Source organism: Pristiophorus japonicus, chromosome 5 (assembly GCF_044704955.1).
Source record: "Pristiophorus japonicus isolate sPriJap1 chromosome 5, sPriJap1.hap1, whole genome shotgun sequence".
Classification (NCBI taxonomy): Eukaryota; Metazoa; Chordata; class Chondrichthyes; family Pristiophoridae; genus Pristiophorus; species Pristiophorus japonicus.
This window is the reverse complement of record NC_091981.1, coordinates 22,045,553-22,073,120: the sequence shown is the minus strand read 5'-3', so window position 1 is coordinate 22,073,120 and position 27,568 is coordinate 22,045,553. Positions and strand designations below refer to the sequence as shown.

The following is a 27,568-nucleotide window of genomic DNA, read 5'->3' as shown; positions in this document are numbered from 1 at the left end:
CAGCAATATAGTGAGACATGGGTAACTGGATTTAACAAATGGCCATGTGGGCACACAGGCTCCCCAAATCTGAATTCAAAGACCAGGATAGAAGGCCTGACTGCTGGAGCAAGGCCGAGCGAGAGCAGGCCAGACCAAGGAGAAGAACATGTAGAAATGCCAGGTTTGTTGATTAGCTCTATATTGTAGTTGGTCCTTAGTCTTCTGGGCAGAAACTGGCAAAGGGTTAGCTATGCAGGGTCGAGCTTGTGACGAGACGAGTGATTCGTAAAGCAATTATGTTGCTATGATCAGAGGGAGCTCTGGTCCATTGGGCATGGACAAATAAACTGCCCATGTCCTGCTTGCAAACAGAAAACAAAAGGAACTGTGATACCAAAGGTAATTGGTCACATGTACGTCAAAGGCCACAGTGGCTGGCTACTGCGTTCCTGTCTACTATTAGACATGGCGAGAGACGGCTTCTCAGCAGGATGAGGCTCCAACATGCATTTGTATGGCAGTTTGGAGATCAAAATTAACAGTCACTAGGACAAGTGTGGATTAATTAAGGAAAACCAGCACGGATTTATTAAAGGCAAATCATGTTTAATTAACTTGATTGAGTTTTTGGATGAGGTTGCAGAGAGGGTTGATGAGGGCAATGCGGTTGACGTTGTGTACATGGACTTCCAAAAGGCGTTTGATAAAGTGCCACATAATAGGCTTTCCAGCAAAGTTGAAGCCCATGGTAGTGTGTTCCTAACACACATGAGGCTGCACACAGGGAGGTTAAAGTAACAGTGACCTCAGTCTTTAATAAGACACTCCAGAGTGAGGAACCGGCCTTAGGGGCCGGCTTATATACAGTGCTCCCAAGGGATGCTGGGATCCCTTGGGACTTCAGGGGATGCGCGCCCTGGTGGCGGAACATGGGAGTGCATGCTTTACAGATACACAACACATGGAATAAAAGGGACAGTGGCAGCACGGATACAAAATTGGCAAAGTGACAGGAAGCAGAGAGTACTGGTGAACGGTTGTTTATCGGACTGGAGGAAGATATACAGTGATGTTCCCCAGGGGTCGGTACGAGGACCACTGCTTTTCTTGATATATATTAATGATTTAGACTTGGGTGTACAGGGCACTATTTCAAAATTTGCAGATGACACAAAACTTGGAAGTATAGTGAACAGTGAGGAGGATAGTGATAGACTTCAAGAGGACATAGAAAGCTGGTGAAATGGGCGGACAACGTAGCAGATGAAATTCAATGCAGAAAAGTGCGAAGTGATACATTTTGGTAGGAAGAATGAGGAGAGCTAAGATAAAGGGTACAATTTAAAGGGGGTGCATGAACAGAGAGACCTGATGATACAAGTGCACAAATCGTTGAAGGTGGCAGGGCAGGTTGAGAAAGCGGTTAAAAAAGCTTACGGGATCCTGGCTTCATGAATAGAGGCATAGAGTATCAAAGCAAGGAAGTTATGATGAACCTTTATAAAACACTGGTTCAGCCTCAACTGGAGTATTGTGTCCAAATCCGGATTCCGCACTTTAGGAAGGATGTGAAGGCTTTAGAGAGGATGCAGAAAAGATTTACAAGAATGGTTCCAGGGTTGAGGGACTTCAGTTACGTGGATAGACTGGAGAAGCTGGGGTTGTTCTCCTTGGAGCAGAGAAGGTTGAGAGGAGATTGGATAGAAACATAGAAAATAGGTGCAGGAGTAGGCCATTCCACCCTTCGAGCCTGCACCGCCATTCAATGAGTTCATGGCTGAACATGCAACTTCAGTACCCAATTCCTGCTTTCTTGCCATACCCCTTGATCCCCCGCTAGTAGTAAGGACTACATCCAACTCCTTTTTGAATATATTTAGTGAATTGACCTCAACAACTTCCTGTGGTAGAGAATTCCACAGGTTCACCACTCTCTGGGTGAAGAAGTTTCACCTCATCTCAGTCCTAAATGGCTTACCCCTTATCCTTAGACTGTGACCCCTGGTTCTGGACTTTCCCAACATTGGGAACATTCTTCCTGCATCTAACCTGTCTAAACCCATCAGAATTTTAAACGTTTCTATGAGATCCCCTCTCATTCTTCTGAATTCCAGTGAATACAAGCCCAGTTGATCCAGTCTTTCTTGATATGTCAGTGCCGCCATCCCAGAAATCAGTCTGATGAACCTTCGCTGCACTCCCTCAATAGCAAGAATGTCCTTCCTCAAGTTAGGAGACCAAAACTGTACACAATACTCCAGGTGTGGCCTCACCAAGGCCCTGTACAACTGTAGTAACACCTCCCTCCCTGCCCCGTACTCAAATCCCCTCGCTATGAAGGCCAACATGCCATTTGCTTTCTTAACCGCCTGTTGTACCTGCATGCCAACCTTCAATGACTGATGTACCATGACACCCAGGTCTCGTTGCACCTCCCCTTTTCCTAGTCTGTCACCATTCAGATAATAGTCTGTCTCTCTGTTTTTACAACCAAAGTGGATAACCTCACATTTATCCACATTATACTTCATCTGCCATGCATTTGCCTACTCACCTAGCCTATCCAAGTCACTCTGCAGCCTCATAGCATCCTCCTCGTAGCTCACAATGCCACCCAACTTAGTGTCATCCGCAAATTTGGAGATACTACATTTAATCCCCTCGTCTAAATCATTAATGTACAATGTAAACAGCTGGGGCCCCAGCACAGAACCTTGCGGTACCCCACTAGTCACTGCCTGCCACTCTGAAAAGTAACCATTTACTGCTACTCTTTGCTTCCTGTCTGCCAACCAGTTCTCAATCCACGTCAACACACTACCCCCAATCCCATGTGCTTTAACTTTGCACATTAGTCTCTTGTGTGGGACCTTGTCGAAAGCCTTCTGAAAGTCCAAATACACCACATCAACTGGTTCTCCCTTGTCCACTCTACTGGAAACATCCTCAAAAAAGTCCAGAAGATTTGTCAAGCATGATTTCCCTTTCACAAATCCATGCTGACTTGGACCTATCATGTCACCTCTTTCCAAATGTGCTGCTATGACATCCTTAATAATTGATTCCATCATTTTACCCACTACCGATGTCAGGCTGACCGGTCTATAATTCCCTGTTTTCTCTCTCCCTCCTTTTTTAAAAAATAGGGTTCATTGGCTATCCTCCACTCCATAGGAACTGATCCAGAGTCTATGGAATGTTGGAAAATGACTGTCAATGCATCCGTTATTTCCAAGGCCACCTCCTTAAATACTCTGGGATGCAGACCATCAGGCCCTGGGGATTTATCTGCCTTCAATTTCCTCAACACAATTTCCCGACTAATAAGGACTTCCCTCAGTTCCTCCTTCTCACTAGACCCTCTGACCCCTTTTATATCCGGAAGGCGGTTTGTGTCCTCCTTAGTGAATACCGAACCAAAGTACTTGTTCAATTGGTCTGCCATTTCTTTGTTCCCAGTTATGACTTCCCCCGAGTCTGACTGCAGGGGACCTACGTTTGTCTTTACTAACCTTTTTCTCCTTACATATCTATAGAAGCTTTTGCAGTCCATTTTAATGTTCCCTGCAAGCTTCCTCTCGTACTTTATTGAGATTGTGACCCAGGGTCCCTGGTTCTAGACTCCTCAGCCAGAGGAAACATCCTCCCTGCATCTACCCTGTTGAGCCTTGTAAGAATGTTGTATGTTTCAATGAGATCAGGGCTCCTCTTTGATGTCCCAGTCAAATTCCTCCTATTGAGACCCATACACACATGCATGGAGAATTACCAGTTGGGTGAAACACTGAAGGTTGACTATTCCATGTGGAACTGCACTCGATAAAGCAGAGGAGGGGAGGAAGTGGGAGGTTATGGGAATTTTTAAAAAACTTTCGATAAACCAAAACATTTTTAGTAGCGATAGTAATCAGTGATGCCATGCAGTCTATTCTGAATAATTCCAAGTTGCATAAAAAATGGAATAATCTAGCAATATAAATAACATAGGAAACATTGGTGGCCGTGCCTTCTGTTGCCTAGCCCCAAAGCTCTGGAATTCCCTCCCTAAACCTCTCTACGTCCTTCAAGACGCTCCTTAAAACCTACCTCTTTGACCTAGCTTTTTGGTCACCTGCCATAAATTCTCCTTAAGTGACTTGGTGTCAAATATTTGTCTTATAACATTCCTGTGAAGCACCTTGGGACGTTTTTACCACATTAAAGGCGCTGAAAGCAGGAAGTTAATGGCCAAAAAATTGAATGATCAGGTCATTTGAATTGAGCGACTTTGAATTAAAAGTAGATTGTATCTTTGCATCATCAAAAGCACCACTGTGCCATTGAGATCATTTTAAGTCTGGAGGACAATAGTTCTTTAACCTGCCGATACATGGTACAGTTAACTGTTGGAAGGGATACTGTCTTCATGCTGGAGAAATCAATATTGTGGTTTGGAGGGGGGGCGGGGAGGGAAAGAGCTTCATGTAATTTTCACTAGAATGGTGTAGTATGCACAGGATAGGCTTCACATTACTGAACGATCTGTAAACAGAAAAACAAAATAAAAGTCTGCTACCTTTTTTTTTCAAATGGAGATGCGATCCCTTTAAATGATGTTTGCATGCACAAAATTATTTATGCATCATGCTTGAACTGAAGACCATGAATTTTTCTTTGTGACTGCACTTCACGTCACATTTGCATTATGTTGGCATGTCTACTAGTACCTGACAAACAAAAACACACAGAACCCACAAAATCTCTGTTGGCCAACAGAAACATCCAGGAAGATTGGAAATAACTTTTTCCAGCTAAATTATTTGCATAAACACCTGAAGAACAGGTCGGTCCAACTGCAAGTTACAACATGGGATGGTTTTTTGGACAGCACGGACGATATTCTCTCGTGTATGCACAAAGTACAATTTAACTGTCCTCGAAATCATCTGCCAGTATTTCCGTTTGCGTATTTGACTGGGCAGTTGCTGAAGTGAAGTCGCTGTGGTGTGGTGACTTTCATCCAAGGATTGATATTTAAGTACAAAATAGGAGACTTTAGAAACAAGAGGTTCGAGACATTTTCATTAAACCGCCAAGGTGGTGATCAGAGACTGGCCAAACCCGTAGAATTATGGATGGATGGGATCCTGTAATAAAGGCTCCCAAAAGATGTATAATGTGAAGGCAGCAAGATTATCGAGTTATGGAATTGTGTGTAATACTACGGACAATCAGTCAAAAGAAAAATATTTTGGATCTGACGGTTGTGAGTATGTTCACAGGTTTGCAGAGCTGTTGCATTGAGAGTGGCTTAGCCAGTCTCGTGATGTTCACAAGACTCAATAAAACCCCAGTCAGTTGGGTCTAGATCATCCGCGATGAGGTATGCAGTTGTGAGCCTAGTGGATGAACTGGTAATGTGTCGTGTGATTGTTAAACCGTTGCTAATAAACCAACTAGTTCTTAATAGAACAATGTGTTGATATGAATTCTTAAGCAAAGAACCCATGAAGCAAATACATTACAGGAACAAAGGAAACCAAGTGGACGTAATTTCCAAACAAAGCAAGGGCCTTGTGCAATTTAGGGCCAAATAACAATACAGCTCAATGTATATTAATACTTAGAAACAAAATACTTGTAAAAATAACGGTGAGGCTAATGGTGTTCGCAGAGGCAGATGGGAGGTCAAATGTCGTAAAGTTGCTGTCCGTGTGGTGACACTCCACCATTAGCTTTCCGAAAAAGGCCTCTCGCTGTCTGACTCACCATTGAACTGTAATGAATGTTGAGGTTGCTGTATTTGTTCAGTAGCTCATCATCATCATAGGCAGTCCCTCGGGGTCGAGGATGACTTGCTTCCACACTAAAAATGAATACTCAGGTGACTGATGAACTCATTTTAAACTTGTGCGTGAATTCTTTTAACGTGGGGTGGCCGTTGCACACCAGCCACCACACGGGCCTGACGGAGCAAGTCTTGGTCCAGTGGCAAGGGGATCCAAGACGACTGGAGACCAGGCTCCGCCGTATGTGCCAATACATACACACAAACTCAAACATACTCCTACTGTCCTCCTTCCATCCTCCTTCCCACAGGACTTCTCTCCGTGGAATACAAACTAACCTCAACACAGAAAGTTATGTCAAGTCATTTCAAGTGCAAGTACTCCTTTAGCAATGTGATAAGTGTTAATTACTGCCAGTCAACTTCTCTGGCACTTTTCAAAATTCTCAGCCTTGTTACAAATCCCTCTATGGCCTCGCCCCTCCCTACCTCTGTAATCTCCTTTAGCCCCACAAACCCCCTTGCGCTCCTCAAATTCTGCCCTCGAGCATCCCTGATTATGATCGCTCAACCATCGGTGGCGGTGCCTTCAGCTGCTTGGGCCCCAAACTCTGGACCTCCCTCCCTAAACCTCTCCACCTCCCTTTCCTCCTTTAGTACGCTCCTTAAAACCTCTCTCTTTGACCAAGCTTTTGGTCATCTGCTGTAATTTCTTCTTATGTGGCTCGGTGTCAAATTTATTTGTTTTGTCCTTTAACACGTCTGCGAAGCGCCTTGGGACATTTTACTATGTTAAGGGTGCTATATAAATACAAGTTGTTGTTATTACAAGTGAGGAGTCTCATTCCTTCGGGTTTTAATTGCTGTTGGAGATTTAAAATAGTTAAAATATAAAAATTAATATTTTAAAAAATCCTGTCCCTTTTTTTCTCTCTCTTAATCGAATCTTTCTTTTCCCCTCGCTTTCTCTTTGTGCACTCATTTGGCATTGAATTCACCCGCACTAACTTACACTTCCTTCTCGGACCTTACGCTGTTAAGTTCACAACTCTTCAATCTGATTGGTTGAGGAGACACCCAGTTGCTTTCCCTGCTCACTCAGATCCCAGATGCCCCGATTACCTCACTGCAATGTTATCAGCTCACACATCCAGCAACTTGTCACGCAAAAAAAATAATGTAAAAACCTGAACATACAGATGCCGTTGGATGACTTGCAGCAGCAAATTATGGCCCTTCGAGTTGAATTATTTTCTGAGGTAGATTATAGTTTTTTTTTAATTGCTTATCTGGGAGTTGGATCTTCATAAAAATGATGTACATCATCACTCTGCCCCTCCCTTTCCATTTAAAACTCTCCAGTGAACCACTTCATGCGCCACTTGGAATAATGTTATTCCCGAGTGGAATATAACCTTCAACTTCCATCCCGCCCACCCCCGCAAAAAAACCCAGAGGTGAAGTGGGTAGGGTTGCCAACCCTCCAGGATTGCCCTCAAGTCTCCAGGAATTAAAGACCAATCTCCAGGATACTGCCGCAAGCAATCCAGGAGAAACATCATAAAATGGCGGAAAACACATTTAAAAAAAAATATGTGTTTTTAAAATATTTTCTTTGAACGCTTTTGTTTACCAGTTATTAAAAAGAATGGACATGGGTGGGGGGGGGGGAAGGTTGTTTGACCGACAGTCGGGAATCATCCAATCGGGTAGCGAAGAGTCTATTCGCTTTCCAATTGGTACAGGAAGACGGGATACCGTGAAGATGGACATGTCGGCTGACCAATGCCAGGAGTGTAAGGGGCGCGACGGTTGGAGGAAAGCGGTCATGTGACAACACCTCCAGGACCATGTCCAATCAGAGTTGACAACCCTAGAAGTGGGGGATTGGGGGGGCGGGGGGAGAACAAGCAAAAGCAGAACTTACAGCTTATGAGGCCCAACTGAAGGAGGGAAGCCAGTGCAGTGAGGATGGTGAAGAGCAGCAGAGTTCCTCTTCGGCCCATAAGTCCGACAAGAACGCACATGATGGCGCAGGACAGAATGCCGATCACTTCCATGATATAGTAGTGGGTGTAGAAATTGCTCAGGCTGTTCACTTCGTATTCCATCAGACTCTTTGCAAAACAGTTATGGATCCCAAATCCTGTAAGGCTGCAAAATATATCAAGAGTCAACAGGGGGGAAAAAAAACACAACCCGTTTACAAATTACCAATTTCTAGAGCTCTGACAAATCTGGGCAGCAAACAGAACTCCCAATACCTTTTCAAATGGAGTATTAACAATAGCCAGTTACAGCAACATGAAATAAACCCCACATTGGCACGAGTAACAATCACTGGCCTCCGTTTCCCCACACCACCGTCAAATGGGTGTAGACACATGGACAATGGGCACTTGGTGGAAGTTATCCAGGGCTGTCGTTAGCATATGTGCCAGCTTACCCGGGTACTAGATGGAAAATTGAGAGAGAAAAACCCGCGAGGAAAAATAAAGGTTCTGTGAATTAAGCGCCCATCTGGAACAGTTAAAAAGACTTGGGTTTATATAGCACCTTTCACAACCATCGGACAGCCAATGAATTACTTTTGAAGTGTAGTCACTGTTGTAATGTGGGAAACGCCAATTTGCGCACAGCAAGCTCCCAAAAACAACAATGTGATAATGACCAGATAATCTGTTTTATTGACGTTGATTGAGGGATAAACATTGACACCGGGGATAACTATTGCTCTTTGAAATAGTGCCGTGGGATCTTTTACGTCCACCTGAGAGAGCAGACGAGGCCTCGGTTTAACGTCTCATCTGAAAGACGGCACCTCCGACAGTGCAGCGCTCCCTCAGCACTGCACTGGGAGTGTCAGCCTAGATTTTTTTTTGTGCTCAAGTCCCTGGAGTGGGACTTGAACCCACAAACGTCTGACTCAGAGGCGAGAGTGCTACCCACAGAGCCACACATATGATATTCACATAGAATTCTGAGTGGTTGGCAGCAAGTAAAAGGCTTTGAGAGAGAGAGGTTCAGAGGATATTATGAATCAACCCTTCTCTTCAGTCACTTTATTGGTGTTCTCGGCATGCTGTAGTTTACATAGGGGAACCCGTGTTTTTCATGATTCGAACCCTACAATTTTATAGAGTAGACAGTGAAAGCGAATAGCTTGCCTCAAGATTAACAAGCTAGACGTGTGGAACTGACTATCAGGCACTGTGTATAATGGACAGTCAATCCGATACTGCCGGCTTTGCCCAAGACAAATTTCTAGCCCTCCGGAGTCTTTTATGGTAAAATTGTTATTGGGAAGCATATAGTGTTGCAGTACATCACACAATCACTATCAGAAGATGGTATCAGCTGCATAATGCACTTTTCTTAACAGCCTAATCTACTAAATCAGATTATTTACAAATAAAATTGCTTACAGAAGCAAGCAATAAAGGGAGGCACTAAATGGTACCCGGTGACAGTTTGCAAGGGTTAAGCACATATATCAATCCAAACAGTCTCCTGTTCATTCTTCTGGCAGATATGAAGACAAAATGGGGGAGAAATTTGGCTGCTTTGGGCTTCCCGTTAACGCTTGGGACTGGGGGCTGGGGGAGGTTAAAATCGGGGCGATTAAATCCATTTTTGTTACAGTCTTAAACCACAAGAGTACGGCTCGAGTGCTTTCTGCATGTCCTTAGATCTCCCAAATTAAATTACAGCCTATCTATGATCTATTATTTTGTTTTAAACTTACCGATGAAACAAAATTCATTTTAAAACCAGTCCAACAATTGATCAAGAGAGGTTATCACGGTGGCTATACAATATTACTATTATATTACTCGCGACAGTATAAAATTAGAAAATGATTTCACAGCCAGGAAGTAAAGTTAAAAGGACATTTGATCCCATTGTCTGGATCAAAGAAGATGTTTAACCCCAGAGAATGAATTATCAGCCTGTAATCTAATTAATGACTTTAAAGGACATCTTATACTAAAGAGCCAATCTCAGGCGGTTTGTAACCATCATTTAAATAGAAACATAGAAAATAGGTGCAGGAATAGGCGATTGGGCCCTTTGAGCCTGCACCACCATTCAATAAGATCATGGCTGATCATTCACCTCAGTACCCCTTTCCTGCTTTCTCTCCACACCCCTTGATCCCTTTAGCCGTAAGGGCCACACCTAACTCCCTCTTGAATGTATGCCAAGCATTTTGAATGTGGCAGCAGGATGAACCCGATAGGCTGGAATGAGTTTTGACACAATCAGGGAACTGAACTAACATCTGTAGTTAGATCAGTCCTTAATCGCACGGTACTTCAACTATAGCACCACCTTGGCTGGAGAAAGAAGAATGAAGAAAGACTTGCATTTATATAGCGCCTTTCACGACCACCGGATGTCTCAAAGTGTTTTACAGTCAATGAAGTACTATTTGGAGTGTAGTCACTGTTGTAATGTAGGAAACGCGGCAGCCAATTTGCGCACAAACAAACTCCCATAAACAGCAATGTGATAATGAGCAGATAATCTGTTTTTTTTTGTTATGTTGATTGAGGGATAAATATTGGCCAGATACACCGGGGATAACTCTCCTGCTCTTCTTCAAAATAGTGCCATGGGATCTTTTACATCCACCTGAGAGAGCAGACGGGGCCTCGGTTTAACGTCTCATCCGAAAGACGACACCTCCGACAGTGCAGCACTCCCTTAGCACTGCACTGGAGTGTCAACTGAGATATATGTGCCAACTGAGATACAAGTCTCTGGAGTGGGACTTGAATCCACAACACCTTCGGAGTCTGAGGCGAGAGTGCTACCCACTGAGCCACAGCTGACACTGTTGATTCAGCTCAGTCAAATTGTTAGGTTTAGTAACTTTGCCAAGCTACTTCATCAAATGCTACCAGCACATGTTGGTTAAACAAAAATATGGACAAAAACAAGAACATTATTCGGATGGTGGTAGTTTTTCTTTGCAAAGGTGATTTTTTTTTTAAAAAGAGGCAAGAAGCCTGGTGGGACCCCTTGCTCTTTAAACAGCAATATCTGGCAAATAGTACCCAGATTAGAGCACCAAAGGTTTTACACAAGTGATTCAGCTAGTTTTTTTTTGATAAAGAGACATTGTCAAAATAGTTTTAAAAGGTGCAGCTTCGTATCTGGCAGATGGCACCCATTATCTTTGAACTTTACAGACTTCTTAGTGTGGACAATGAGTTCACACACAGGGATCTCACGCAAAGGTGGGTCCCAGCTATATGGCCCTTTTATAGGATATATGGCGCACTGACTGGGGATGGTTTCCTCTGTTTGTTATCTGTAGGTAAACTATAAATGTATTCTTTACACATACAGTTACGATCTTATTACTGATAATAAACAGGGCAGACCTTTGGACCTTGTTCCGGTCCGACTTAGGCCCACTCCTTGGTGATCTCCTCCATTTCATCAATGGTTATGCTGCTTCCTGCTTTCAGACTGACCTGCAAGGTTCCTATACATCACTTCCCATTCCCCACTTTGACATGGCCAATTTCTGACTCCTCCTCGTCCTTCCTGGACTTTTCGCTCTCTGACTCGCTCTCTCGCCCCCATCTCCATCTCTAACCATGGGTTTTCCAGAAATATCGATTACAAGCCATACACTCCCACAATTACTTGGATGAGGTATCTTCCCACCATTTTTTTTGGTATCCGTGACCTTTTCCTGCACCTCCACTTTCACTCCTCCCAACAGTGACATGGCCCCTCAACTTTAGTCTCATCAGCCTTTGCCAGATCAGCAAGCACGACCGCAACTTCCCTGTGGCTCACCACGAACATCCCCCTCCCATTCACAACCTTTCACCTTTGACCTCCTATAACCAAAATGCAAAGCAAACTTCTGAAACAAATGGGCCCCATTGTAACTCCAAGTGGATTCCCTATTTGGGCCCAGAGTTAAAATTACAGTCGGGTCTCAATGATGTGATTGGGCCGTGACATGCGTGTGTAAAGAAGGACCCTGTTGGCTGTGAGCACATGTCCTCAGGAGAGCAGGTTAAAATTGCAGATGCTGCGATCATGGCGGCTTTTGGACAGGTAAGAACCAGGGCAATTTTAACTTTCCACCCACCAGGTTTCCGCTGAGCGAGCAGGGTTAAAATCAGCTCCATTTTAATGTACATCATGCGACAGCTTAGCGAACCCAACGACTAAACGCTGAGGCATAAAGATCGGGAAAACCCGATGTTTGATCCGAGCTCTGTGCGGAAGTAGCTGGTCTCAATGAGGGCCATAGCCAGGCTGCGACAACTGGGTCAGCACCAACGTTCCCCATTAGCTCTGTGGCCACATAGCTCTCTGCTGGTCCCGCACAGCCCGGGACTGGCGTTTCTAGTGTTATAGTAACCTGTGAATGGGCCCCCGTTATATTAACCTTTGAATGGGCCCCCGTTATATTAACCTTTGAATGGGCCCCCGTTATAGTAACCTGTGAATGGGCCCCCATTATATTAACCTTTGAATGGGCCCCCGTTATAGTAACCTGTGAATGGGCCCCAATTATATTAACCTTTGAATGGGCCCCCGTTATAGTAACCTGCGAATGGGCCCAGTTATAGTAACCTGTGAATGGGCCCAGTTATAGTAACCTGTGAATGGGCCCCGTTATAGTAACCTGTGAATGGGCCCCGTTATAGTAACCTGCGAATGGGCCCAGTTATAGTAACCTGTGAATGGGCCCCCATTATATTAACCTTTCAATGGGCCCCCGTTATATTAACCTGTGAATGGGCCCCCGTTATATTAACCTTTGAATGGGCCCCCATTATATTAACCTTTGAATGGGCCCAGTTATAGTAACCTGTGAATGGGCCCCGTTATAGTAACCTGTGGATGGGCCCCGTTATAGTAACCTGTGAATGGGCCCCGTTATAGTAACCTGTGAATGGGCCCCGTTATAGTAACCTGTGAATGGGCCCCGTTATAGTAACCTGTGAATGGGCCCCGTTATAGTAACCTGTGAATGGGCCCCGTTATAGTAACCTGTGAATGGGCCCCGTTATAGTAACCTGTGAATGGGCCCCCGTTATATTAACCTGTGAATGGGCCCCCGTTATATTAACCTGCGAATGGGCCCCGTTATAGTAACCTGCGAATGGGCCCCCGTTATAGTAACCTGCGAATGGGCCCCGTTATAGTAACCTGCGAATGGGCCCCCGTTATAGTAACCTGCGAATGGGCCCCGTTATAGTAACCTGCGAATGGGCCCCCGTTATAGTAACCTGTGAATGGGCCCAGTTATAGTAACCTGCGAATGGGCCCCGTTATAGTAACCTGCGAATGGGCCCAGTTATAGTAACCTGCGAATGGGCCCAGTTATAGTAACCTGCGAATAGGCCCCCGTTATAGTAACCTGTGAATGGGCCCCGTTATATTAACCTGTGAATGAGCCCCGTTATATTAACCTGTGAATGGGCCCCGTTATATTAACCTGTGAATGGGCCCCGTTATATTAACCTGCGAATGGGCCCAGTTATAGTAACCTGTGAATGGGCCCCCGTTATTAGTAACCTGTGAATGGGCCCCCGTTATAGTAACCTGCGAATGGGCCCCCGTTATATTAACCTGTGAATGGGCCCCCGTTATATTAACCTGTGAATGGGCCCCCGTTATATTAACCTGTGAATGGGCCCCCGTTATAGTAACCTGTGAATGGGCCCCCGTTATAGTAACCTGTGAATGGGCCCCCGTTATATTAACCTGCGAATGGGCCCTGTTACATTCTGCACAGCCCCTTAAAGAGGCCGCACACCCAAAACAAAATTAGGGGGACCATTGGCCAGCAGCACCCAGCATAAGGGAGTGGGGGCAATAAATATTTTTGCTTCGGATTTCGCTCCAGTAATCCCTGCTGCAAATATTTGTGTCAGGTGAAGACATGATCAGACACAGCCACAAGAACATAAGAAATAGGAGCAGGAGTAGGCCATTTGGCCCCTCGAGCCTGCTCCGCCATTTAATAAGATCATGACTGATCTGATTATGGGCTCAACTCCACTTCCTTGCCCACTCCTCATAACCCTTTACTCCCTTATCGTTCAAAAATCTGTATCCCCACTTTAAATATATTCAATGATCAAGCCTCCACAGCTCTCTGGGGCAGAGAATTCCATAGATTTACAACCCAGAGAGAAGAAATTCCTCCTCATCTCAGTTTTAAATGGGCAACCCCTTATTCTGAAACTATGCCCCCTAGTTCTAGAATCCCCCATGAGTGGAAACATCCTCACTGCATCTACCTTGTCGAGGCCCCTCATTATCTTATATGTTTCAATAAGATCACCTCTCATTCTTCTAAACTCCAATGCATACAGGCACAACCTGTTCAACCTTTCTTCATAAGTCAACCCCCTCATCTCAGGAATCAACCTAGTGAATCTTCTCTGAACTGCCTCCAAAGCAAATATATCCTTTCTTAAATACGGAGACCAAAACTGCAAGCAGTATTTCTGGTGTGGCCTCACCAATACCCTGTATGACTGTAGCAAGAGTTCCCTGCTTTTATACTCCATCCCCTTTGAAATAAAGGCCAAGATTCCATTGGCTTTCTTGATCACTTGCTGTACCTTTGGTTTCAGGAATCAACCTAGTGAATCTTCTCTGAACTGCCTCCAACGCAAGTAATATCCCTTCTTAAATAAGGAGACCAAAACTGTACGCAGTTCTCTGGGTGCGGCCTCACCAATACCCTGTACAGCCATGAAGTTGTCAATGACTGTACAGCCTGCCAACACTCATCACTAAGGATTATGCATCAACAATGACCACTTGGGCACGATGCCAGCAAGGAGTCCAGCTGCTGGGAGAAGTGGTCAGGAGAAGAAAATGAGAGAGAAAGAAAAAAGTTAATTGGTTTTCAAACCATCAGCCCACCAAGCTTGCAAAATACAAATGGTAAACATTTGTCAGTATTGCTTTAGGAGACTGGGACTTACGAATTCACACAGAGTACTAAGATGTGCTTCCACAAGATCCTCGTATATAGCAGTTTGATGATGAATGTTTTTTTGGGCTTTATTGTTGGCTCTTTATCGAGTTCTAAAGAGAGAGAAAAAAAATGTAAATGATTATTTCAGCCGCACTGCTTCGCTGGAGAGGCCACTTGGAAATGGAACTTTCCTCATTGAGCAACTTGGTCTCATTAACCTATTAGAGCACATTTCTGGCATTGTTGTACAACAGTAGGTTACGTCGCAATCATCTTACCTGGAAGAAAGTCTTTGACATCATCTACCAGCTCGATTCTATTATTGTGTGCAAATTCCAGAAATAGTTCTTTGGCAGCTTGAAGCTGGTTTGTGGCCAGTAGCCATCTGAGCGATTCTGGGAAAACACTGCGGAAAAAAAAGCGCATCAAGGTAATTACAAGTGTAAATACAATAAAAGACACTCTCTAAATTCCAAAGGTGCAAGGTTCAAAAGTTTCTATACATCGGTTAGTTAACTAACAGCCGGGCATTACCAGAAGCTTCGAGGATCGAATTTGAAGACAATTATTACGGCTTTTAAAAAAATATAGATACAGATTCTCGGCGAGGGCCTCATAACTATACAAAGGTTGTAGTCCTTTGATGCAAATAGAACTCCAACATGATTGTAGCTGCACGAGTCTCAACCAGTGGCAGAGCAACCTGATGGCAAATGGGATCGGGGCCAGCAGAGACTCTGGAATGCAAAGTTGTTTTTTTTTTTTAAATGGTTTGCTTGTGGGGCCATGAGAAGCTCTTAAACTCCGCACGATGAAACCTTGGTCCTCCCCTGCCCTGGGCTTCTGCACCTTCCCAGACCGCAATGCCTGCCCGAACAATCCCTCCCCATTAACCTTGGGACTGGTGACCATTCCCGTGGGCGACCTTTCCCATGGGTCCCCGGCAGCAGCCTTCTATCATCCATAATCTCACCTTCACCAGTCAGTCGGATAATAACTTAAAAAGAATTAATTCATGGGATGTGGGCGTTGCTGGTAAGGGCAGTATTTATTGCCCATTCCTAATTGCCCTCGAGAAGGTAGTGGTGAGCCGTCTTCTTGAACCGCTGCAGTCCGTGTGATGAAGGTGCTCCCACAGTGCTGTTAGGGAGGGAGTTCCAGGATTGTGACCCAGCAACGATGAAGGAACGGCCGATATATTTCCAAGTCAGAGTGGTGTGTGACTTGGAGGGGAACTTGGGAGGTGATGGTGTGCCCTTGCGTATGCTGCCCTTGTCCTTCTAGGTGGTAGATGTTGCAGGTTTGGGAGATGCTGCCGAACAAGCCTTGGTGAGTTGCTGCAGTGCATCTTGTAGATGGTACACACTGCAGCCACAGTGCACTGGTGGTGGAGGAAGTGAATGTTGAAGGTGGTGGATGGGATGCCAATCAAGCGGGCTGCTTTGCCCTGGATGGTGTTGAGCTTCTCGAGTGTTGTTGGAGCTACACTCATCCAGGCAAGTGGAGAATATTCCATCACACTCCTTTTACTCCATTCTTCTTGTGCTCAAGTTCACTCCAGGGACTTGAGTGCAAAAAATCTAGGCTGATACTCGACTGCAGTGCTGAGGGAGCACTGCACTGTCAGAGGTACCATCTTTTGGAAGAGACATTAAACCGAGGTCCCATCTGCTCTCTCAGGTGCATGTAAAAGATCCCATGGAGCTATTTCGAAGAAGAGCAGGGGAGTTATCCTCGGTGTCCTGGCGAATATTTATCCCTCAATCAACGGAACAAAAAAAGATTATCTGGTCATTATCACGTTGCTGTTTGTGGGAGTTTGCGGTGTGCAAATTTGCTGCCGCGTTTCCCACATTACAACAGGGACTACACACCAAAAAGTACTTTGTTGGCTGTAAAGTGCTTTGAGACATCCGACGGTCGTAAAAGGCGCTGTATAAAGCCAAGCCTTTCTTTCTTTCCTGACTTGTGCCTTGTAGATGGTGAAGAGGCTTTGGGGAGTCATGGGGTGAGACACTTGCTGCAGAATACCCAGCCCTTGACCTGCTCTTGACAGGGTTTGTGTTGCTGGTCCAGTTAAGTTTCTGCCGAGTTCAGGTGGGAGACTCAACTCCGTCACTGAAATAAATTCCAGGAGTTAAAATTTCTCTGGGTCTCACCCACTGCCGGGATTCGAACTTGCCACTCCCCAGCAGCTGCGCGCAGAGGCAAAATCGGGGTCCTAGATTCACATTCATTCATCTCTCTTCCTGACCATAACTGGGGGAGCTCAAGGTTTCACTAGCCTTTCTTTATGCACTCAAAAGCTGGATTTGTACCCACCAGGCTAAAGGATTCTATGATTTGGCACAAGCTATAGAGCAGTCATGCTGTCGTGCCATGACCAGCAGCCTCTGTCCCCCGGCAACAAGGCCAGGAAATATCAGGGGCTCCACTGTTAATCAGTATCCAACAACACTGTTGGAAACGGTGGTCATTGTGGCTTGTCGGTGATGAGCTGCCAACATTAACCATCTAGACCCAGACAGACACTTGGAAATGGGGGTCCCCGGCTACAGTACCATCCTCACCATGGCTGCCTTCAAGAGAAGAGGACAGAAAGACTTGACTATTCGAACGCTCTCCTGGCCGGCCTCCCATCCTGCGGCTCAGTGGGTAGGACACGCGCCGCTGAGTCAGAAGGTTGTGGGTTCAAGTCCCACTTCAGACACTTGAGCACCTAAACCTAGGCTGACACTCCAGTGCAGTGCTGAGGGAGTGCTGCACTGTTGTAGGTGCTGTCTTTAGGATGAGATGTTAAACCAAGGCCCCGTCTGCTCTCTCAGGTGGGTGTAAAAGATCCCATGGCACTATTTCGAAGAAGAGCAGGGGAGTTATCCCTGGTGTCCTGGCCAATATTTATCCCACAATCAACATCATTAAAGTAGATTATCTGGTCATTACCACATTGCTGTTTGTGGGAGCTTGCTGTGCGCAAATTGACTGCCGCATTTCCCACATTACAACAGTGACTACGTGCCAAAAAGTACTTCATTGGCTGTGAAGTGCTTTGAAACATCCGGTGGTCGTGAAAGGCGCTATATAAATGTCAATCTTCCTTTCATTTCCTCTGTAAACTTAAGCTCATCCAAAACTCTGCTGCCTGTATTCGAACTCGCACCAAGTCCCGTTCACCCATTACCCTGTGCTCACTGTTTTGAGTAATTAACCTATGGGGTGCTGCATGTCAACAGGATCATAGTGATATTACACCAAGTGGTTAGGTTTATTTTCAACTCTTTGGCAAAGACTAGCACCTTTCACGACCACCGGACATCTCAAAATGCTTTACAGCCAATGAAGTACTTTGTAAGTGTAGTCACTTGCTGTAATGTAGGAACGCGGCAGCCAATTTGCGCACAGCAAGCTCCCACAAACAGCAATGTGATAATAACCAGATAATGTTTTTTTGTTATGTTGATTGAGGGATAAATATTGGCCAGGACACTGGGGATAACTCCCCTGCTCTTCTTTGAAACATTTATAGAAACATAGAAACATAGAAAATAGGTGCAGGAGTAGGCCATTCGGCTTTCATGACCTTTCATGACCGCAGGACGTCTCAAAGCGCTTTACAGCCAATGAAGTACTTTTTGGATTGCAGTCACTGTTGCAATGTCAGGTCCTTTATTGAAACACCTGTGAACTCATCCCTTTTTGGAGTGGAAGTAAGTCATCCTCGATACGACGAGGATGAGGACGAGGAAGAGGAGGACGAAAGTAGGCGGTCTTAGTGACGGAGAGGATATGTGGTCAGAAGCTCATTTCGGTGTCAAACACAACACCGATGTTGCTCAACCTCAGACAGAGGCCAGTGGTCCCCAGAAGTGTATCAATTATTTAAAAGGAGGTCTCCCACACATAGAAAATATAGAAAACCACTGCCTTAAGGGACATCGCTATACAAGGTGAAACAGCACTCGTGTCTCTTTGGGTGCCATCCAGTAGCTGCTCAAAAAGTATTAATTCAAGTGATCATTTCAAATGTTTCCTCTGGCCGAGGAGTGTGGAGCCAGGGGTCACGGTCTCAGAATAAGGGGATGGCCATTTCGGACTGGGACGAGGAGAAACTTCTTCACTCAGAGGGTGGTGAATCTTTGAAATTTTCGATCCCACAGGGCTGTGGAGGCTCAGTCGTTGAGTATATTAAAGACAGAGATCGATAGATTTTTGGATATTAAGGGAATCAAGGGATATGGGGATAGTGCAGGAAAGTGGAGTTGAGATAGATCAGCCATGATCTCACTGAATGGCAGAGCAGGCTCGAGGGGCCGAATGGCCCACTCCTACTCCTAATTCTTATGCTCTTATGTTCTTAAATGGCTGGCACTCCAAATCACACCAATTAATTAAATATAAATTGATCAATTAGTAGTTAAAATTTGTGCATTTTGTAAAATCAGCATACTTACCACCAATAAGGTATCATGAAAATAAATGGACAAATGATGATAGCTTGCAAAATCTGCCAATCCCGACACAGGGCAGCAAGGCCTGGCATCAGCAGTTGACCTCCCATTGCGATGAAATTTGCTACCATGGTGATCATGAACCGGTGACTGGGGAGCGAAATCTCAATACCTATTGTCAGAGAAAGGAAACTGGCATTAGCTGGAACAGTTCACATTTACATTGTGTACAATCCATAACTGATCACTTACCGAGTTCCAAACTGTGTAAATGGTGATCATCACCAAGACCACTGATTTACGGCAAATTAAATAAATCAAATTCCACTCTTGCTACATAGGATCGCGGCACTTTTATTGGCGATTTGGAAATTGGATTCGATGATTCCATCCATTTACAATTAGAGTCACTGGCTTCCAGCGACTAAATAAATCAAGCATTGTTTTTAGTAAGAGATCGAATTCTACAATTCCATCCACTTTCCAATGAAAAACATAAGTTAGTCGCCTAAATTATCGCATATCCTCACAGGACTTGTCCTGACTGACCACCAAGATCCAAGGGAAATGGAATTTTCGTTCAGAAAATAGGCAGCTACAAGCTTGTTCTCGGAATCTCGTCTCCGCCCTTGCCTCAGCTCCTCCGCTGCGGAAGCCCTCATCCATGCCTTTGGTACCTTTAAATTTGACTATTCCAACGCACTCCTGGCTGGCCTCCCACGTTCTACCCGATGTAATCTAGAGGTGATCCAAAACTCGGCTGCCCGTGTCCTAACTCGCACCAAGTCCCACTCACCCATCACCCCATGTGCTCGCTGACCTACATTGGCTCCCGGTTAAACAATGCCTCGATTTCAAAATTCTCTTCCTTATTTTCAAATCCCTCCATGGCCTCGCCCCTCCCTATCTCTGTAATCTCCTCCAGCCTCACAACCCTTACCCCACCGAGATATCTGCACTCCTCTAATTCTGCCCTCTTGAGCATCCCTGATTATAAATCACTCAACCATTGGTGGCCGTGCCTTCTGTTGCCTGGGCCCCAAGCTCGGGAACTCCGTCCCTAAACCTCTCCGCCTCTCTTTCCTCCTTCAAGATGCTCCTTAAAACCTACCTCTTTGACCAAGCTTTTGGTCACCTGCCCTAATTTCTACTTATGTGGCTCGGTGTCAAATTTTTAGTCTCATAATACTCCTGTGAAGCTCCTTAGGACATTTCACTACATCAAAGGCGCTATATAAATGCGAGTTGTTGTTGTTAAAGATACATGGGGTTACCTCCAGCTGTCCAGTGTGAACATAAAGCAGAGTATTAATACTCCTTGGAAAAAAAAATTGGACAAAATCAAACACTTCATCCAACTCTTGTCTTCAGTGAACTGAGGCAACAGCTGGATAATATTCAACATGTTGAATGCTGTGAATTGAAAAACAGGGAGGGGGAAGCAGAATTGTAAGCATTCTTTTGTATTTATGTATTGACGCGTGGTGGCTGGATTAGGAAATCTCGACCATAACTCAGATTTAGTGATCGGACATTGTAATACAGACCTTCTAGAACCTTACCTCCATTCATCTAGATTCTGTTGTACTGGGTCCAACTAAATACTGATTAAATATTTAAACCACTTGTCATAAGACCAGGGTATTTGGCTCTAGAAGGCTGGTCATCACTTTTACATGTCCTCAACCGAGGTGTCAAGGGTTATGGGGAGCGGGCAGGGAAGTGGCGTTGAGGCCAAGATCAGATCAGCCATGATCTTATTGAATGGCGGAGCAGGCTCGAGGGGCCAAATGGCCTACTCCTGCTCCTATTTCTTATGTTCTGTTCAACATACTCCAGAATTGTCACATGCTTGTTGATGGAGGTCACCTCTGTTTTGATTCCGTGCACTACTGGTGTGTAGAGGAGTGGGGCAGGATTTCAGATTCAACCTACTTGACTGGGCTTTTCAGAGCGAAATTGAGGCCAGATTCTTTCCATTTTGGAACGCAGAAGAACAAGAATTAGGAACAGGAATAGGCCATGCGGCCCCTTGAGCCTGCTCCACCATTCAATAAGATCATGGCTGAACATCGACCTCAACTCCACTTTCCCACCCGATCTCCATATCCCTTGATTCCCCTAGACTCCAAAAATGTATCTATCTCAGCCTTGAATATATTCAGAGACTCAGCGTCCACAGCTCTCTGGGGCAGAGAATTCCAAAGATTCACAACCCTCTGAGTGAAGAAATTACTCCTCATCTCTGTCCTAAATGGCCGACCATCTTATGCAGAGACTATGCCCCCTAGTTCTAGACTCTCCAGCCAGGGGAAACATCCTCTCAGCATCTACCCTGTCAATCCCCCTCAGAATGCAGGGAGAAGGAGAAAAAGATAAAAAAAGGGTGTGGAAAAAAGAAATTAAAAGCTTTAAGTTCCATTTTACAAAATATTGTGGCAAATCGCCAGAAATCTATGTTGGAACTGGTTCCAAATGAAAAGACACAATTCAAGCACTGGGTTCTGCAACGTGTTCACATCCCTTTCCGTCATACCGCTAGAACTCCCGATCAAAGCATTAGGCGTCAATTCATCACCACCATCTTACCATCAAAGCCACATCCTTTTGCTATTTTAAAAGCTCAACAAATGTTCCATCTGTTGGCAAGTTTGATTACAGACCCCAGGCTGAACGAAAGGCTTCGATGTCACCAATATAGAGCCACAATGTACCTTCTTGATTTGAGCACAAAGCAATCTAGGCTGACACTCCAGTGCAGTGCTGAGGGAGCACTGCACTGTCGGAGGTGCCGTCTTGCAGATGAGACGTTAAACCGAGGCCCCGTCTGCTCTCTCAAGTGGGCGTAAAAGATCCCGTGGCACTATTTCGAAGAAGAGCAGGGGAGTTAACCCCGATGCCCTGGCAAATATTTATCCCTCAATCAACATAGCAAAAAAAAAACCCAGATTATCTGGTCATTATCACATTGCTGTTTGCGGGAGCTTGCTGTGCGCAAATTGGCTGCCGCGTTTCCCACATTACAACAGTGACTACACTCCAAAAGTACTCCATTGACTGTAAAGTGCTTCGAGATGTCTGGCGGTCATGAAAGGCGCTATACAAATGCAAGTCTTTCTTTCTTCCTCGGAAGGCCACGAATCACTTTCCCAGGAAAGGTGGCTCGCTGTCGGGCCTTTTCCATTTTTTGTTCCGCCACTGAGGACAAGGAGCTCGATGAAAATGCCTTCTCCGTTCTCTCTTCCAATGCTCTGTCCAACAGCTAGTGAAGATCAGGAACTTACAGCCCTTTGGTCCATCAACACAGCGTACCATGGCACAGCAGTACCTGGAGTATTTAAATTCCTCTGGCTTACCGCAAGACGTGGATCTAAGAAGCTGAACTGAGATAGTGGGTGGCAACGGTCGTTATCTTTACGCCTGCCATTGCTGTGCATTTTAAATTAGTCTCCAACAACCTCGCTCTAAAACAAATGCTATTGCTTGCAGTTTTCTACTCCAATGCAATTTTTCCCAATTAATCTTTTCTCGTTCCTCACTCACAGCGCTACGGTTTGGAGGTCTGAGACGCTTGTTCTGCTCTTCTTGGCACTAACAATCTGTCAAGCCCAATAGCATTAAGCTTTAATATACCCCACCATGGGTGAAGGTTATTGATCATTCTGCTGTTGCATATAGGATCATTTTCCAACTTCACTCCCGCCTCACCAGCCAGGGGAGCATGTTAGAAACCCAGGGGCACGCTGTGCACGGTTCTCTAATCGCAATGGTAATTGCTCGAATCTCCACTCGCCACAGACAAGAAAGCCGACAGGGAAGGTAGGTTGGAAAATCCCATTTTAAATATAATATGGTGCCTGCCTGGTGGACACTTTGTCTGGAAAGAGGATGCTCAAACACATCAAATACAATAAACACCCAATCTTATCAGACCCAGTACTCTGCCTCCTGGGCTTCCCCAAAATGGCCCCTCAATCCAAAGACAAACAATAAGCTGAGCTTTCCTCGAACCACGGAGGTGGTCCCACCTACCTGAAAGTTAATTGTTCCTCGGTGGAATAGAGTTCAAGAAATTGTGCATTCGCCAAATTGTGCACTCTGAAGGATGAACCGCGAGAAACTTTAGAAACCTAGGTGGCCAAACTGCCCCGTTTTAACGCCCCGTTAACACCACTGGGGGGGCGCTAATGGGGCGAAGGAGACTTTTCGCCCCGGGGGGGGGGAATTGCTCCAGAGGTGCTGCCACGGCATTGCTGAACCTCGCGGTTAGCGCCCCGAGCCGCCACGCAACCGGCGATGACGTCATCGGCCTGCGCGGCTTCCCTTCGCCGCCCCCCCCCCCCCCCTTAATGCCCCACGGGTCACAAAGCTGGCCGACATCTGCTCTTGGGGTGCTACTGAAAAGGGAGGGCGCCAGCACCCCGGGCCGCCATCTTTTTTTGACTGCCGACTCTCGGGTCGGCTCTGCCAATGGGACTTTAGCATGGTCCAGGCCCGCCATTGTGCAGCTCGGCATTCAGTCTTGGGTGCTGGGTGACAAGCCCAGCGGAGGTGATCAGAGGCCTTGCAGAGAGTGCAGCGGCCCTCCCCTTTAAGCGAAGGGGGAGAGGGGGGGGCGTTAGCGCATCAGTGAAACGTGGAGCATCCGCGTCGCGCTTCCCTCACTGTCCCAGTAGCATCCCGGTAACTGCCCCAAAGGAAGTGGAGCGCGCGAGATTGCTTCCACTTCCTTTGAGGGACGGCAAGCCAAATTCAGCCGCGGGGACGGGACCTCTGCACCGAGCACAGGAAGTTCCGGCCCCAGACGGTTACCGCCCCCAATCGGGGCGCGGGGCAATTTCGCCCCCCCTAGTATTCTTCCTGGCCTTCTGGCTTGTTAGTACATTGGTAACATGGCACTCCTCATTAAACATGTGGGACTCAAATTGGGCGATTGTACCTAAAGCTCTGGCTGCCCGTTAAGACGCTGGCCCAATTTGGCAAGCACAACAGTACACCACAACATGACGACCCATCCCTGGTACCCAGTCACCTAATGCCAAGCCCACTTGGTAAGGCTCACTCAGAAGCACTTGGTCCCATGTGCACTGGGCCACGACTGCAGTGAGAGCATACAGTCTGTGGGCCACAATCGGAGAACAATTGCAATGTAAAAGGACAGCCGATACTAGTCAGGTCAGACTGCAATATTTTCCTCTGCTTTCCATGTTGACCTTTGGCCTGCGCTTCATTTTTGCATGATGCTGGTCTTAACCTGCAACTTGTATCTCAGCCGACCTCGCGAATGTTAATTAAAGCTGCCAATCAATTTTTAAAAACAGATTCAGATTATGATGGTGCCTTTTTAAGCAGGTTCCTCTCTTTCCTCAAACATAGAGGGCTCTTTGTTTACTATATAACTGTACTCAAAAGCAAATATTGTCCTGGATTGATTCACAGAGGTCTCCCGACCTGTTAAACTTTAACGGCACTGCAGCTGAGACTAACTCATCCAAACAACCACAGTTTCGGAGTGAGGAGGGACGGGGGGGTTCTATTACACAACAGTAAGCAGCAGACATACCTTCTGGACTCAATGTCAACTTCAACAATTACAAACATTAACCTCTGCCCCTATTTTTTTTTCTCCTGTCTTATTCTCTTTCCCACGGCAGCTGTTGCTGATTCTGCCATCTCCATTTACACCCTATCTAGACTCATCTTTTGTTTCTTAATTTGAACCATTACCATCTCCTTTTGCCTTGTACCATCTTCCCTTTTGTCTCTCTATTCTCTCCTGCCTTCCACCCTATCACCGACCTTCCCTTTTGTTCTTTTCTCTTCTCCCCTCCTCTCCCCTCCCCCCGCACTTGCTTAAAAACCGGTTACATCTCAAACTTTTTTCCTGTTCTGATGAAGGGTCATCGACCCGAAACGTTAACTCTGTTTCTCTCGCCACAGATGCTGCCTGACCCGCTGAGTATGTCCAGCATGTTGTGTTTTTATTTTGTTAAGAAGCAGAAAGCTTGGCTGACTTTTTCTGACCTTCGCCCAAGAACAACGATTCAATTGTATTTCCCCTACAACCGAGATTCACTGACTCACTGTAGACCACGGGATCGCACCAAACACCTTACAGCGAAGAAATTTCTTCTCTCAGAGGGTTGTAAATCTGTGGAATTTGCTGCCTCAGAGAGCTGCAGAAGCTGGGACATTGAAGACAGAAATAGACAGTTTCTGGAGCGATAAGGGGATAAGAGGTTATGGGGAGCGGGCAGGGAAATGGACCCGAGTCCATGATCGGATCAGCCATGATCTTATTGAATAGCGGAGCAGGCTCGAGGGGCCGTATGGCCTACTCCTGCTCCTATTTCTTATGTTCTTATGCAAGATCACTCAAGATGATGAGCTGCTAGCTTGGCCATCAGCGGAAGCCATGCAATTTTATATCATTAGATCAATAGTCTGGTGCTGCAAACGTTTTTTTTAGCCCAGCGCCCTTTTTCCAGGCTAAGCAGTTAAAACTACAAGTTCAGATTAAGCAGAAGTGGCTCTGTAGCTCGTTGTTAACTTCCAATGCGCACGTGGTGAATTCACAGGGATTGCTGGAGCATCAGCTCGGAGTTAGTCCCAACATCCAACAGGTGAGAACAGATCACAAAAATCTCACCACCTACATTGTCAGCCGGGAAAGGAGTCAGTGGTCTGACCCGTGACAAGTCGGACTAAACAGCCATTTATAAAACAGATCATTAAATGTAGTCCTTCCAAGCTCTCCACGCTGTCTCATCTAGATCCAGGACTGGAAATATATAAACAATGTTTTCTAAATGTATTCACTTTCAGGCGACAGCCAGTTCCCCGAGACGCCTATAATAAATGATAAATAAATGAGCAGGTACATGGGAGATTCAGTCTGAGAAGCAGCCACGTCATCAGTCACACAGTATGAAGAGTATCCTGAACAGAAATGTAATGGGATCTTAATAGAGTAGGTGGTCAGGGTTACTTATTTAAAACAGAAGCCAGATAAAAGGACACAATCCATCGAGCACTCGGGGCAGAATATACAGTGTTTCCAGCGCTGCTTTAATAGAGCAAACAAGGCGAATCATCACTTTGTTAGCGTTGCCAGGCACTTCATGTTGTCTCAGGATAAAGATGAATTAACCTGCAAGTCCCCGGAGGAAACCACCCCCAGACCAGGAACACAATTCGTTCCGAGAGAGAGAGAAACACTGAGAATTCACAAGTGACTCACTGGGTGGGGGATTGCCAAGGGGTGGATTCTTTAGCCAATCCGTACGGGAGGCTTTTACAGTCACAAGGAACCACTAAGCTGAGGTTAGGATATTCCTTACTTGCTTCAACAGCCTTCTCCCTCCTCCCTGATATTTCCATACGTGTAATCAGATGTAACAGGATATCTCTCTGGATTCTAAGTGCAGATGCGATAAATGGCTGATGCCAATAGTGCACTAATTAAATATTGTCTGGAGGGAGATAACAAAACGCCCATATTTTCAAGCGAATATAGACAAATGTAATTTACTTACAGAATTTATTGCATCAATAAATTGATTTTTAAATTTAGTCTCCTTATTTTAATAATATTTCAGTCGATGATTCTATGAATGCAAACATTGCAAATGCTGTCACTGGATTCAATACAGTGAGATATGGGCACTGATAATTCGCACCTCGGTCTGAAACCATCGTTCACTGCAATAGGTTTAATTCCGGGCTCCCAAACAAGGTTTTGTAAAGACAGTCATGGAATTTTTTTGAAAAGCAAATTTAAACTATAAAATCTCAGTGCATTAGGCTCTTAAGTCAGAAATGGTATAGTCACTCTTGTGTATAAATCTAAATTCAACAATCTCAATTCCTGAGGTGAAGGGGGTTTGGCTTATGAAGAAAGGTTGAGCAGGTCGGGCCTATACTCCTTGAGGTTTAGAAGAATGAGAGGTGATCTTATTGAAATGTATAAGATACTTGAGGAGACTCGACAAGGTAGGTGCAGAGAGGATGTTTCCCCTCGTGGGGGAATCTAGAACTAGGGGGCATAGCTTCAGAATAAGGGGTCACCCATTTAAAACTGAGAGGAGGAGAAATTTCTTCTCTCAGAGGGTTGTAAATCTGTGGAATTCACTGCCCCAGAGAGCTGTGGAGGCTGGGTCATTGCAATATATTTAAGGTAGAGATAGACACTTTTGAGCGATAAGGGAGTGAAGGGTTATGGGGAGCGGGCAGGGAAGTGGAGTTTAGTCCACGATCAGATCAGCCATGATCTTATTAAATGGCGGAGCAGGCTCGAAGGGCTAAATGGCCTATTCCTGCTCCTATTTCTTATGTTATTTTTTGTCTTTCTTCAAGTACACTGTATAAAAGTTACATGGACAATAAATTAGTTTAAAAAAG

General features: G+C 45.4%; 1 protein-coding gene across 1 annotated transcript in view; it reads right to left on the bottom strand.

The window, feature by feature from the left end:
* The window catches only part of LOC139263756 (solute carrier family 22 member 23-like), a 103,620-nt gene that overhangs the window by 25,052 nt on the left and 51,000 nt on the right, over nucleotides 1-27,568 (bottom strand). The window contains exons 4-7 of the mRNA XM_070879804.1: nucleotides 19,172-19,340; nucleotides 14,999-15,126; nucleotides 14,728-14,830; nucleotides 7,677-7,903 (exon numbers count right to left, since the gene is read on the bottom strand). Of these exons, the coding sequence (XP_070735905.1) occupies nucleotides 7,677-7,903; nucleotides 14,728-14,830; nucleotides 14,999-15,126; nucleotides 19,172-19,340 (627 nt within the window). The remainder of the gene's footprint in view (nucleotides 1-7,676; nucleotides 7,904-14,727; nucleotides 14,831-14,998; nucleotides 15,127-19,171; nucleotides 19,341-27,568) is intronic.